We start from the raw sequence: 13,431 nt of genomic DNA, 5'->3' as shown, positions 1-13,431 counted from the left end.
CCCCTCGAGCCTGCTCCGCCATTCAATAAGATCATGGCTGATCTTTTCGTGGACTCAGATCCACTTACCCGCGCTCTCACCGTATCCCTTAATTCCTTAATTGTTCAAAAAGATATCTACCTTAGCTTTAAAAACGTTTACTGAAGAAGCGTCAACTACTTCACTGGGCAAGGAATTCCATAGATTAACAACCCTCTGGGTGAAGAAGTTCCTTCTTAATTCAGTCCTAAATCTGCTCCCTCTAATCTTGAGGCTATGCCCTCTTGTCCTGGCTTCACCTGCCAGTGGAAACATCCTCTCTACTTGTATCTTATCTATTCCCTTCATACTTTTATATGTTTCTATAAGATCCCCCCTCATTCTTCTGAATTCCAATGAATATAATCCCAATCTACTCAGTCTCTCCTCATAAGCCAACCCCCTCAACTCCGAAATCAACCTAGTGAACCTCCTCTGCACCCTCTCCAGTGTCAAGTCTTTCTCAAGTAAGGAGACCAAAACTGCACACAGTACTCCAGGTGCGGCCTCACCAGTACCTTATACAGCTGCAACATAACCTCTCTGCTTTTAAACTCAATCCTTTTAGCAATGAAGGACAAAATTCCATTTGTCTTCCTAATTACTTGCTGTACTGCAGACTAACCTTCTGCGATTCATGCACAAGGACACCCAGGTCCCTCTGCATAGCAGCATGCTGTAATTTTTTACCATTCAAATAATAATCCTTTTTACTGTTACTCCTACCGAAATGAATGACTTCACATTTATTAACATTGTATTCCATCTGCCAGACCTTTGCCCACTCACTCAATGTATCTATGTTCCTCTGCAAAGTTTCACAATCATCTGCACACTTTGCTCTGCAACTCATCTTAGTGTCATCTGCAAACTTTGACACCCTACACGTGGTCCCCAACTCCAAATCATCTATATAAATTGTAAATAATTGCGATCCCAACACCGATCCCTGAGGCACACCACTAGTGACTGATTGCCCACCAGAATAGCACTCATTTATCCCCACTCTCTGCTTCCTGTTAGTCAACCAATCCTCTATCCATGCTAATACTTTACCCCTAACACCATGCATCCTTATCTTATGCAGCAGCCTCTTGTGCGACACCTTGTCGAAGGCCTTTTGGAAATCTAGGTACACCACATCCACTGGGTCCCCATTGTCCACCTTGCTCGTAATGTCATCATAGAATTCCAAAAGATTTGTCAAGCATGACCTGCCCTTCATGAACCCATGCTGCGTCTGCCCAACGGGACAATTTCTATCGAGATGCCCTGCTATTTCTTCCTTGATAATAGACTCAAGCATCTTCCCCACTACAGAGGTTAAGCTAACCGGTCTATAATTCCCCATCTTTTGTCTACCTCCCTTTTTAAACAGAGGCGTCACATCTGCTGTTTTCCAATCTGCTGGGACTACCCCAGAGTCCAGCGAATTTTGGAAAATTACCGCCAGTGCACCTGCTATTTCTCCCGCCATCTCTTTTAGTACCCTGGGATGCATTCCATCAGGGCCAGGAGACTTATCAATCCTTTGCTCCATTAGCTTGCCCAACACTACCTCTTCCGTAATAATGATTGTTTCCAGGTCCTCACCTACGTTCGTGTCTTTGTCAATTACTGGCATGTTATTAATGTCCTCCACTGTGAAGACTGATACAAAATACCTGTTCAATGCCTCGGCCATTTCATCATATCCCATGACTAAATTCCCCTTCTCATCCTCTAAAGGACCAACGTTTCCTTTAGCCAGTTAAAGACAATTTGCTTCAGCTGAATGTGCTGTGTCTGCCCTGTTCTGGGCATTAGACTGAGAGGAATTGGGCCATCCATATCCTTTCAAAGATCATGTTCAGGAACAATGAACAAAGCAGTGTAGGGAAAAACATTTTGTTGTTTTCAGGCTATTTCTGATCTGATTTTCTCTACCTTTTGTTTTTTGTTTTTTTCTGTCATTGCACATAGTTCTCATTGACCTTTGTGTTTAACACTTTATTTCGTTTCTCACAGGATAATTGTAGCCATCAATAGTAAACCGCCTATGGAAGTTGCTGTGAAGAAGAGGAGCTCCTTGAATGGATGGCAGGTGGATTATGACATACAAGATCTGCTCTGGACCTTTTCACCATTCCCCATAATGAAGAACTGCAGATTAGTCTTGTTTTATTCTTCTGCCTATGTGTAAATTTCATACTTGACAATAAATCTGGTAAATTTTAGTCTGAATCCTACAGTTTGACAGTGTGAAATCTATCACATTCCACAGAAGACAGAAGAGTCTAGTGGATAGCTCGTGTGGTGTCTGATGCATCATGCCATAATAAAAATGCCACTGTAATTTTGTGACACGCTGTGCCATTTACCGCATGCATAAGCTATAGGTCATGGGAAATCCAGTCTGTTCATGGCAACTACCTTTTTTTTGTCAACACAGGATTGAAACTTTGAGATGCAGCCACAATTTTGAAAGGCAGAATAATGCATAAGAGTATAGGACAATGCAGCACGGATGCCAATATCTAAATAGATGTCAATGCATTGCGGAGAGAAGGGGAGCAAACTGGAATTTCTGTAGGTGATAATTACAGCCAAATGTTTAATGCATTAAGATAAATGGGCTAACACCTTGCATGAAATAGCAGACAAGGCTGTTAATTGTTTGCTATTAGCTTCATATTAATTTCTAGCCTCAAATAAACTATTAAAACCTAGGTTTTTATGCTGAATGAATTTTTGAAGATATATCTTATTACGACCAGGTGAGGAGGGGGTCAAAAGGCCCCCCTCTTGTCCCTCTCCTTGTTTGATCGCAACAAGGTTTATTCCTGTGCATGTGAATTAACAGTGGATGTGTTTGTTTACCAATTCAGTGTGTGTATAACCCTTTATGTGCTATGATCATAAAAGAACTAATCGGACAGATTTTCTTGAGTTTAAACAAGAAAGAGGTTAATTTATTGTATTTAAAATTAAAACCTGATCTAAATGAAAATAATAAACTACGCTCCAACTTTCACACACACACACACTCACACGAGAATCACACACACACAAATAAATTACAGAATGATGAAGAATAGTTTGGCTCGATTAGAGTCCAGAACAAATAAAAACAATATATAGTCTGTGGGGTCTGGTAATTCAGTTGTCTTCCAGCTGAAGTCGTGATCCTGAAGTTCCTGGCTGGTGGAAGAGCACTTGCAGCTGGTCCACCTGGTTCAGGGTTTTCTTGGAAACAGTGACGTATGTGGCTTTCTCCCCTGGGGTCTCTGTCTGTAGCGATGATAGGCTTAGGCAGGATTTGACGCTTGCAGTATACCTGGAAGGGGGGGGGGGGTGCGGTGGAAGAGAGAGAAATAGACAGCTCCACTGGGGTCCTGCACTGATCAGCACACAAAGCTTGTCTGTTATGTGTAACAGAAACTTCAAGTTTGTCCACAGGCTGGGAAGATTGTTACATGATTCTTTCAGTGTATTCTTTTGTTCACTTTAATGAGATCCAAAGTCTAAGAAACATAAAACTCTCTCAGCCAGCGGAAAAGCCCCTGGGAAGGACAGCATTACCCCTGAAATAATCAAGAGTGCCAAGCCTGCTATACTCTCAGCACTACATGAACTGCTTTGACTGTGCTGGGACGAGGGAACAGTACCACAGGACATGCGCGATGCCAATATCATCACCCTCTATAAAAACAAAGGTGACCGCGGTGACTGCAACAACTACCGTGGAATCTCCCTGCTCAGCATAGTGGGGAAAGTCTTTGCTCGAGTCGTGCTGAACAGGCTCCAGAAGCTGGCCGAGCGCGTCTACCCTGAGGCACAGTGTGGCTTTCGTGCAGAGAGATCGACCGTTGACATGCTGTTCTCCCTTCGTCAGATACAGGAAAAATGCCGTGAACAACGATGTAGATGCCCCTCTACGTTGCTTTCATTGATCTCACCAAAGCCTCTGACCTCGTCAGCAGACATGGTCTCTTCAGACTACTAGAAAAGATCGGATGTCCACCAAAGCTACTAAGTATCATCACCTCATTCCATGACAATATGAAAGGCACAATTCAACATGGTGGCTCCTCATCAGAGCCCTTTCCTATCCTGAGTGGCGTGAAACAGGGCTGTGTTCTCGCACCCACACTTTTTGGGATTTTCTTCTCCCTGCTGCTTTCACATGCGTTCAAGTCCTCTGAAGAAGGAATTTTCCTCCACACAAGATCAGGGGGCAGGTTGTTCAACCTTGCCCATCTAAGAGCGAAGTCCAAAGTACGGAAAGTCCTCATCAGGGAACTCCTCTTTGCTGACGATGCTGCTTTAACATCTCACACTGAAGAGTGCCTGCAGAGTCTCATCGACAGGTTTGCATCTGCCTGCAATGAATTTGGCCTAACCATCAGCTTCAAGAAAACGAACATCATGGGTCAGGACGTCAGAAATGCTCCATCCATCAATATTGGCGACTACGCTCTGGAAGTGGTTCAAGAGTTCACCTACCTAGGCTCAACTATCACCAGTAACCTGTCTCTAGATGCAGAAATCAACAAGCGCATGGGTAAGGCTTCCACTGCTTTGTCCAGACTGGCCAAGAGAGTGTGGGAAAATGGCACACTGACACGGAACACAAAAGTCCAAGTGTATCAAGCCTGTGTCCTCAGTACCTTGCTCTATGGCGGCGAGGCCTGGACAATGTATGCCAGCCAAGAGCGACGTCTCAATTCATTCCATCTTCGCTGCCTCCGGAGGACCGTATCTCCAACACAGAAGTCCTCGAGGCGGCCAACATCCCCAGCTTATACACACTACTGAGTCAGCGGCGCTTGAGATGGCTTGGCCATGTGAGCCGCATGGAAGATGGCAGGATCCCCAAAGACACATTGTACAGCGAGCTCGCCACTGGTATCAGACCCACCGGCCGTCCACGTCTCCGCTTTAAAGACGTCTGCAAACGCGACATGAAATCCTGTGACATTGATCACAAGTCGTGGGAGTCAATTGCCAGCGTTCGCCAGAGCTGGCGGGCAGCCAGAAAGGCAGGGCTAAATTGTGGCGAGTCGAAGAGACTTAGTAGTTGGCAGGAAAAAAGACAGAGGCGCAAGGGGAGAGCCAACTGTGCAACAGCCCCGACAAACAAATTTCTCTGCAGCACCTGTGGAAGAGCCTGTCACTCCAGAATTGGCCTTTATAGTCACTCCAGGCGCTGCTTCACAAACCACTGACCACCTCCAGGCGCGTATCCATTGTCTCTCGAGATAAGGAGGCCCAAAAGAAGGAAAGAAATTCTTTTGATCACTTTAATGAGATCCAAAGTCTAAGAAACATAAAACTCTCTCAGGCCTTTCTTTTTCCTTTTTAAAGTGTGACATTTCAAAGGCCATTTGGAGTTTGATCGACTGTGAGATACAAGCTTATTTTACATATCCTTGCAGTTCTCCTCTGATATTGCTCACAGCAAATTGTAGGATACAAATACAGAAGGATTATAACATGTAATAGAATGTATCATGGTGGCATAGGTTTGGAGACTTTGGTCCCAAATGAAGAAATGAATGTGAAACTAATGAAATTATGTGTAGAAATTCTATACAAATTGCAATGAAATATGATCATTATTATTTTTATTTAGTGAATGCAAATCCCTGGAGCCAAGCGATAGTCTCCTCATTTGCTGAATTTAAAGTAATTAGTCCACCACTTAGTCTGTAGAGGGGACACTGCTCGGTAATGTGCAGCATTGTTTGTGTGTCTCTCCAAAGATGCACAAAGGGTTTGTACTGAGGTCCCAGCAGTGGAGGTTGACTGTGCAGGGGCTCTGGCTTGTCCTGAACCTGTTTATTCATGGTAGTTCAAAGCCTGCCATTTGAAAGATGGGGTTTGTCACAAGGAACTTGTTAGTACCTTCCCATGTTTCACATTCCTTGATCCAAAGGATGTCTGCTGGTCGATCTTGCTCAGGAAGGTTGCTCCAAATGGGGCACTGAGATGGAAGGTGGGCAGTAGGTTTATTGAACATGTCATAATGGAACGGTTAGCGAGGTGCAGCATGGATGGTTTTAGTCAGCTTGTGGGTTTTCGTCAGTCGGCGGATGTGTGGGCAAGTGATGTTTGTGAGGATAGGAAGCCAGGGGAGGGGTGTTGAGCGGAGGGTTCCAGTTATCATGTGCATTGAAATATGAAGAGTTTACATCTTATTCTTTTCTTTTGGGCCTCCTTATCTCGAGAGACAATGAATACGCGCCTGGAGGTGGTCAGTGGTTTGTGAAGCAGCGCCTGGAGTGGCTATAAAGGCCAATTCTGGAGTGACAGGCTCTTCCACAGGTGCTGCAGAGAAATTTGTTTGTTGGGGCTGTTGCACAGTTGGCTCTCCCCTTGCGCCTCTGTCTTTTTTCCTGCCAACTACTAAGTCTCTTCGACTCGCCACAATTTAGCCCTGTCTTTATGGCTGCCCGCCAGCTCTGGCGAATGCTGGCAACTGACTCCCACGACTTGTGATCAATGTCACACGATTTCATGTCGCGTTTGCAGACGTCTTTATAACGGAGACATGGACGGCCGGTGGGTCTGATACCAGTGGCGAGCTCGCTGTACAATGTGTCTTTGGGGATCCTGCCATCTTCCATGCGGCTCACATGGCCAAGCCATCTCAAGCGCCGCTGACTCAGTAGTGTGTATAAGCTGGGGGTGTTGGCCGCTTCAAGGACTTCTGTGTTGGAGATATAGTCCTGCCACCTGATGCCAAGTATTCTCCGAAGGCAGCGAAGATGGAATGAATTGAGACGTCGCTCTTGGCTGGCATACGTTGTCCAGGCCTCGCTGCCGTAGAGCAAGGTACTGAGGACACAGGCCTGATACACTCGGACTTTTGTGTTCCGTGTCAGTGCGCCATTTTCCCACACTCTCTTGGCCAGTCTGGACATAGCAGTGGAAGCCTTACCCATGCGCTTGTTGATTTCTGCATCTAGAGACAGGTTACTGGTGATAGTTGAGCCTAGGTAGGTGAACTCTTGAACCACTTCCAGAGCGTGGTCGCCAATATTGATGGATGGAGCATTTCTGACATCCTGCCCCATGATGTTCGTTTTCTTGAGGCTGATGGTTAGGCCAAATTCATTGCAGGCAGACGCAAACCTGTCGATGAGACTCTGCAGGCATTCTTCAGTGTGAGATGTTAAAGCAGCATCGTCAGCAAAGAGGAGTTCTCTGATGAGGACTTTCCGTACTTTGGACTTCGCTCTTAGACGGGCAAGGTTGAACAACCTGCCCCCTGATCTTGTGTGGAGGAAAATTCCTTCTTCAGAGGATTTGAACGCATGTGAAAGCAGCAGGGAGAAGAAAATCCCAAAAAGTGTGGGTGCGAGAACACAGCCCTGTTTCACACCACTCAGGATAGGAAAGGGCTCTGATGAGGAGCCACCATGTTGAATTGTGCCTTTCATATTGTCATGGAATGAGGTGATGATACTTAGTAGCTTTGGTGGACATCCGATCTTTTCTAGTAGTCTGAAGAGACCACGTCTGCTGACGAGGTCAAAGGCTTTGGTGAGATCAATGAAAGCAATGTAGAGGGGCATCTGTTGTTCACGGCATTTCTCCTGTATCTGACGAAGGGAGAACAGCATGTCAATAGTCGATCTCTCTGCACGAAAGCCACACTGTGCCTCAGGGTAGACGCGCTCGGCCAGCTTCTGGAGCCTGTTCAGAGCGACTCGAGCAAAGACTTTCCCCACTATGCTGAGCAGGGAGATTCCACGGTAGTTGTTGCAGTCACCGCGGTCACCTTTGTTTTTATAGAGGGTGATGATGTTGATGAAATATGAAGAGTTTACATCTTATTAAAGTGTTGGAAATAAATGGAATGTGAATTGGTAATAAATGAGTTAACAAAAAACAGATTACATTTTACTTTTAAGGGAAGTTACCTACATAGTATTTTATGTCATTTTTATCAAGTTATGGTGTAATCTGCATATGTCTTTCAGCTGAGATGTAAAACCGAAGACCTGTCTGTGCTCTCAAGTGGCACAATTTCAAAGAAGAGCAGGACAAGTTGATTTATCTGTTGAGACAAGGCACAACTGCTAACCAACAATAGTTTTGTTTTACATATATATGAGTGAACAGTGTATGGTTCTCCCAATTTTCTTACATACCTTGGCTATGACAAACAATAAAGATGCCCCTTTTTACTCCCCAAAAGTAAACTTGCTTTTGCACATAGTTGAGCTGGTTCAGACTCTTGTCATGTCAGTAATTTCATGTTGTTGCCTGCTGGAACGGAGCTCACTCTCTGGGGTCGCTTTAACCAAACCCACCTAATGGGAAATGGATGGGATTGATCAGCTGCCTCTTTATACCCCATCCAATTTTACTTTCCATTTGAAAAGTATAATCGAGTAGGGTGGAGAATTATCTTGAATAGATACCAGCCTTTGATATTGGAGCTGGAGGCTTCCACTTATTTGGGCCAACACAATGAAATGTCACTCCCCTCCCCACCTCCCTCAGGTGGCATAAGGAAACCATCTTCTTACAATGGCATGAGACGCTGACCTTACCTCATCTACTCATTAAAACTCCCAAATCACAATTGTTAAGATGAGATCCAGGCGGGTGGCCTGGCGTCAAGAAAGAATGCTGCATACGAACCCTGGGGAAATAACTCCATAAGAGCTGAATCCAGTGTTAGAGATATTCCAAGTTTTAAAACTCTAGCTCAGGCAACCCAGGCAAAGTCCAATTCTCTGGTGGAGAAAGATGAGTCAGTCTGTCAGTGGGACCCACCAGGAGAACTCAAAACAATGATTGATAAAAAGGCAATTCATTTTGGCAGTAGAGGAAAAGCAACAGCTTCAGTGACCAAATGTTGACAGAAGAAATGGTTCTGATACTGGAGCAGAGGAAACGATATCTTGCAAAAACTCTCAATCGGTGTTTGTGAGACTGGGGGATGGTGATAATGTAGCACCTGCTGAATAGAATCTCGATGAGTCTGGTAAATTGCTCCTGCATATTGCAGCACTTTTATACACAGGTGGCAGGGACCAGGTTTTTTTTAAAATTGCATTTTTATAGCACTTTTTACGACTAACAATTTTTATAGCACTTTTTACGACTAACAGAAGACTCGAAGCACTTTATAACCGACGGAATACTTTTGAAGTGTAGTCGACATTGTACAATCCCACCAATGATTGACTGAGTGGGAAGTAAATCTGGGCAAAAATTATTTGATATAATTTTTATATAAAACTTTACCCCATATTCTTCCCTGATTGTTTTTGGAAAATACCTCCATAGCTCATGGCATCAATGAAAAGGAAGGGTGGTTCACAGAATGAAACAGGTTTTTGCATAATCTTTGGTTTAGTATCAGGTAATGGTTGACATACGGTTGCATGTCAGAACTCGTTTCCACGCCCTGTACTCGAGGGCCGTTCCCTGTTTACGTCGTTGCTAAATCTTTCAGTTTGCAGCCCGCCACTGAAAACACTGAGACAGCAAGGTTGAACTGGTTGTTTTAACACCCTGAAAAGAGAGTTAGGTAAACTGTAACCAAATCATTAGGGCCGTGCTCCCAAAGCTGCTGCACAAAGTAAGTAGATATTTCAACTAACTTACTCTTTTAAACCTTTCACCTGCTAGTTCTGGTCATGTTGCTAATAGGCCGGCAGTGGTCAATTACTTATTTTCTGACTATTTTTGTGATTAAATGACAGTTCACCTTTTGATCCATTTCAAACCAAAATTCATCTATTTAATTTGCAAAATGGCGTACGGAATTGAAATACCAATTTAAAAAAAAGAGTATAATAGGTGTGTCAGAGCAGATACTCGGGTCAATTCAGCTAGTCTAAGCAAACAGCTCCAGTTCCTTTGCAGCTCCGAGTGTGGGCGGAGAGCAAGCCATTTCTTGTGTTGCGCTTCAGCTCAGCTTAAACAGTATGGCATTATTACAGATAATTGTTCAAAAATATCTTTTGATAACAATGGTTTTAGTATGAGAGGTCTTTGCCGTGTAACCAGTTTATAACAAAGCCACAGACAGTATTACTTTATTTGCAATTTTTGCTAAATCAGGATTACTTTTTTTTGTTTGACAGCACTTTTTTGTTCCCGAGCCCTACCTCCGCAGTCCTGCTGTGGCCAGCTGTATCCCAGTGATCTGTAAGAGGCTGAAAGTTGGTACACTTGTTGATTGATGTACATTCAACATAGAATCCTCTCGCTGAAACTCCACATATGCTTCAAACAGGTACTGAAATTTCAAACCTGCTTTAACAAGAGAGTTTTTAAACACCTGAGAGCAGGCAAGTTTGTTAGGTTGGGTGTGAAAGTTGGTGCTTAATAATTGTCACTTCACTGTAATAATTTATTTCTGGTAAAACCAGAGGAAAAAAGTTCATTGTTATAAAGAATTTTATAAGGGTTTTCATTATAAGAGGTTTCCACTGTACATGCTTCTCTTTAGTATTCCCTGCTGTTTAGAATCATCATACTTTTTTTTTCTTCCCCCAGTAGGTACAAACTTCAATCCTGGCTAACATTTAATATTAAATTCTGCCAACATGAACTTATCTTCCTGTATCTCTTCCTTGGGTGATGAATTCAAATCTAAGGATTATGTTGAACCTCACTATAAGGAATGGTACCGTATAGCTATCGATACATTAGCAGATGGAGGTATTTCTGCCTATGAAGAATTTATCGCAAAGGAAGGACTGAGTGAGTTCCTGGCTGAGGAAGAGCTTCATTTCATTAAGGACAACGTGAGAAAATTGTCTCCATCTATCACTGCCGATACTTCGGAAGATGATAAAGATGGCGCCTCCTCTGGCACCTACTGGCCTGTTCAGTCTGATACAGAGGCTCCAGATTTAGACTTGGGATGGCCTTGTGTTGTAAGAGGCTTGGAGACACAAACCAACATTGAACTACGTTTTCATCCACCTCGTGATAACTTACCTACAATCAAGGAGATAGTCAGGAAACTAATAAAGAATGGACGGCAGGTATGAGCATAATTTAATTGTAAAATAAATATTACACCCAAATTAAGGGATATGTTCCTTTGGAAGCAAGAACTGATAGCTGTGACAAGGTTAGTGCTAAGATAATGGGCTTTGGCTGAAACATTCCAAACTTAGCAGTAAGGGTTTCAATGGAGTAAATAAGAATAAACTGTTTCCATTGGCCGATAACCAGAAGAGACAGATTTAAGATCATTGGCAGAAGGAGGTTTTTTGAGGCAGCAAGTTGTTATAACCTGAAATGCACTGCCTGAAAGGGTGGTGGAAGCAGATTTAATAGTAACATTCAAAAGAGAATTGGAAATATTGTATATTTTTGAGGAAAGATTTGCAGGACCCTGGGAGGGGGGGGGGGAGCGGAAATAAGAGAGTGGGACTAAGAGCTGGGGCAGGCACAATGGGCTGAATAGCCTCCTTCTCTGCTGTATCATTCTTTCCAAGATTCCAACTGCAGATTAGCCCAAATCACATCTGAATCTTTGGCTCAGATTTGCAATTTTTATAAAAAGGAACAAAATTGCACAGTTGTTGTGATTGGTGTCTTTGCAGTCATGACAAGCAGCTCCACATGTGAAACGTTTGAGGGCCGATGTTCATTCCCCAGCAGGAAGCTGGTGGAGAGCTGGTGACAACCCTGCTCGGGAGTCTTTCTTGGAGTCCTGGCAGGTTTAGCTGCCAGGCCTCACTTGAATGCTGCCGCTCAGCCATTTCCGGTGGAAAGTGGCAGCTGGCTGGGGGAGGGGGGGGGAGGCGAAGCTCAGGTGGCCTTCAGGCAACCGCCAGCAGCAAGGGGAGCAGCGGGGATGTTGTTGCAAAGGTCTTGCTGTTTGTAAAGTCAACCAGGGTGAGCACCTCACTCGGGACCAGGTTAAAATTCCATCATGATCCTGGATATGTCATAAAACCTCTTAGTTTGCATTTATTATTGAGGCTGCTATCGAAGTCCTGCAGGTTCCTCATCTGCCACTAAACAACACAGTAGATCATGACTTTGTGCGAAACAGCTAATAGCGAGTCAGCAGCTCATTTTAAATCCCTCCCAATTTTAATCTCCGATGATGTCAATGGAACAAATGCAGCCATTCTGTTTTAACTGCTCCCCTGCCCATTTTCCACTGACAGGGGAGAGTTAAAATTGCACTGCCAGTTATGAGGCACAGCTGTAAGGATTGTTTAATTTTAATCTTTTAAATAAATGGTCCTACTTATACCTTGATATCCTTCTCCTGATGGAGAGCTGAGAGTGGGTGCTTAACATAGCAAACAGAACATTCTCCTCAGCTGATGATTGTAATGTCCCTTGTGAGGATGAGCGAGGAGGTCTTCAAAGGGTGAAACAGGATATCAAGATGTGTGAATAGACAACGTGAAGAAAGGGACTGTAACTCCACTTTCTTCACATTTCCTACCTCAGCGACTCTGTACCTTGGCTGGATAGCTACCCGTACCTACCCTATACCCAACTACCCGAAAACCAATCTGCATCTAGGACCTGGTCCTTCACCACACCCAAACCCTGCCACAACCACAATCTGCCGACCTATTATTCTATCTCAATCATTCCCTTACCCAGCACACCCATGACCAATAATAGCAGCTTGTATCATCTTGCCATCTTCCTTTCACATAACACCTCATCATGCATCACCTCCATATCCAAAAGCAAACAGAAAGGAACAAGGATAAACAAGTAGCAAGGAAGAGAATAAAAACACACGCAGCAGAGGCAGACAAAAAAAGCAGCAACAGGGACAATACAGAGACAAGTAAGGGACAGACAACAACAAAACCTTGCATTCATATAGCACCTTAAATGTAGTGAAACGTCCCAAGACACCCAGGTGAAATCCTGTGATTTTACATGATGACTGGAGTTCCACTAACCTTATTTAAAAAAAAATTAGCCTCCCTAAATGGCTGGAGGCCTGTGTTAATGAAGACAGAGACCAGATTGTAGCCATTTTTGTCTGGGCAGAAAACTATGTGTTTGGGGGCTGGCAGAAGTAAGGCTGGCAGTGTTTCAGCTGGTGAGGGCACTCAGCAATGCTGCGCGCATTCCCAAATCCCATTCCCCTCTTCCATGAACCTCGACAGGAGCTGCCCACAAGGAAGACAGTAAGTCGCTATCCCGCACTTGCTGTTACTGGGAGGTGGAGAAGTATTTCACTAATAGCGAATAAAAGTAAAAAGTGATGTTGCTCCAAAGTGTAGTGTTGGCCAAATAGGAATGTAGAAAATAGGAGCAGGAGTAGGCCATTCAGCCCCTTGAGTCTGTTCCATGGTTTTTTAAAAAGACATTACTGAATGCAATTCTTTTCATTATTATTTATTTCCTTGTGTACTCTTGTCAGGATTTAAGTTAAAGTACATCAATACCTGATGCCTTACTGTACAAATA

At 43.9% G+C, this 13,431-nt stretch overlaps 1 protein-coding gene across 2 annotated transcripts in view; it reads left to right on the top strand.

Annotated features, from left to right (window-relative positions):
* The first annotated feature begins 8,846 nt into the window (after nt 1-8,846).
* fam83b (family with sequence similarity 83 member B) overlaps nt 8,847-13,431 on the top strand; it is a 46,207-nt gene continuing 41,622 nt past the window's right edge. Inside the window, exons 1-3 of one of the 2 annotated variants that reach the window (XM_068017346.1) lie at nt 8,847-8,998; nt 10,107-10,258; nt 10,522-11,015. In XM_068017346.1, coding sequence (XP_067873447.1) covers nt 10,572-11,015 — 444 coding nt within the window. In that variant the 5' untranslated portion in view covers nt 8,847-8,998; nt 10,107-10,258; nt 10,522-10,571. Of the gene's footprint in view, nt 8,999-9,343; nt 9,599-10,106; nt 10,259-10,521; nt 11,016-13,431 lie in introns of those variants that run through there. The other variant, XM_068017337.1, reaches the window with a different exon arrangement.

This window comes from Heterodontus francisci, chromosome 3, assembly GCF_036365525.1.
Source record: "Heterodontus francisci isolate sHetFra1 chromosome 3, sHetFra1.hap1, whole genome shotgun sequence".
Taxonomy (NCBI): Eukaryota; Metazoa; Chordata; class Chondrichthyes; order Heterodontiformes; family Heterodontidae; genus Heterodontus; species Heterodontus francisci.
This window is presented reverse-complemented; position numbering and strand designations above follow the sequence as displayed.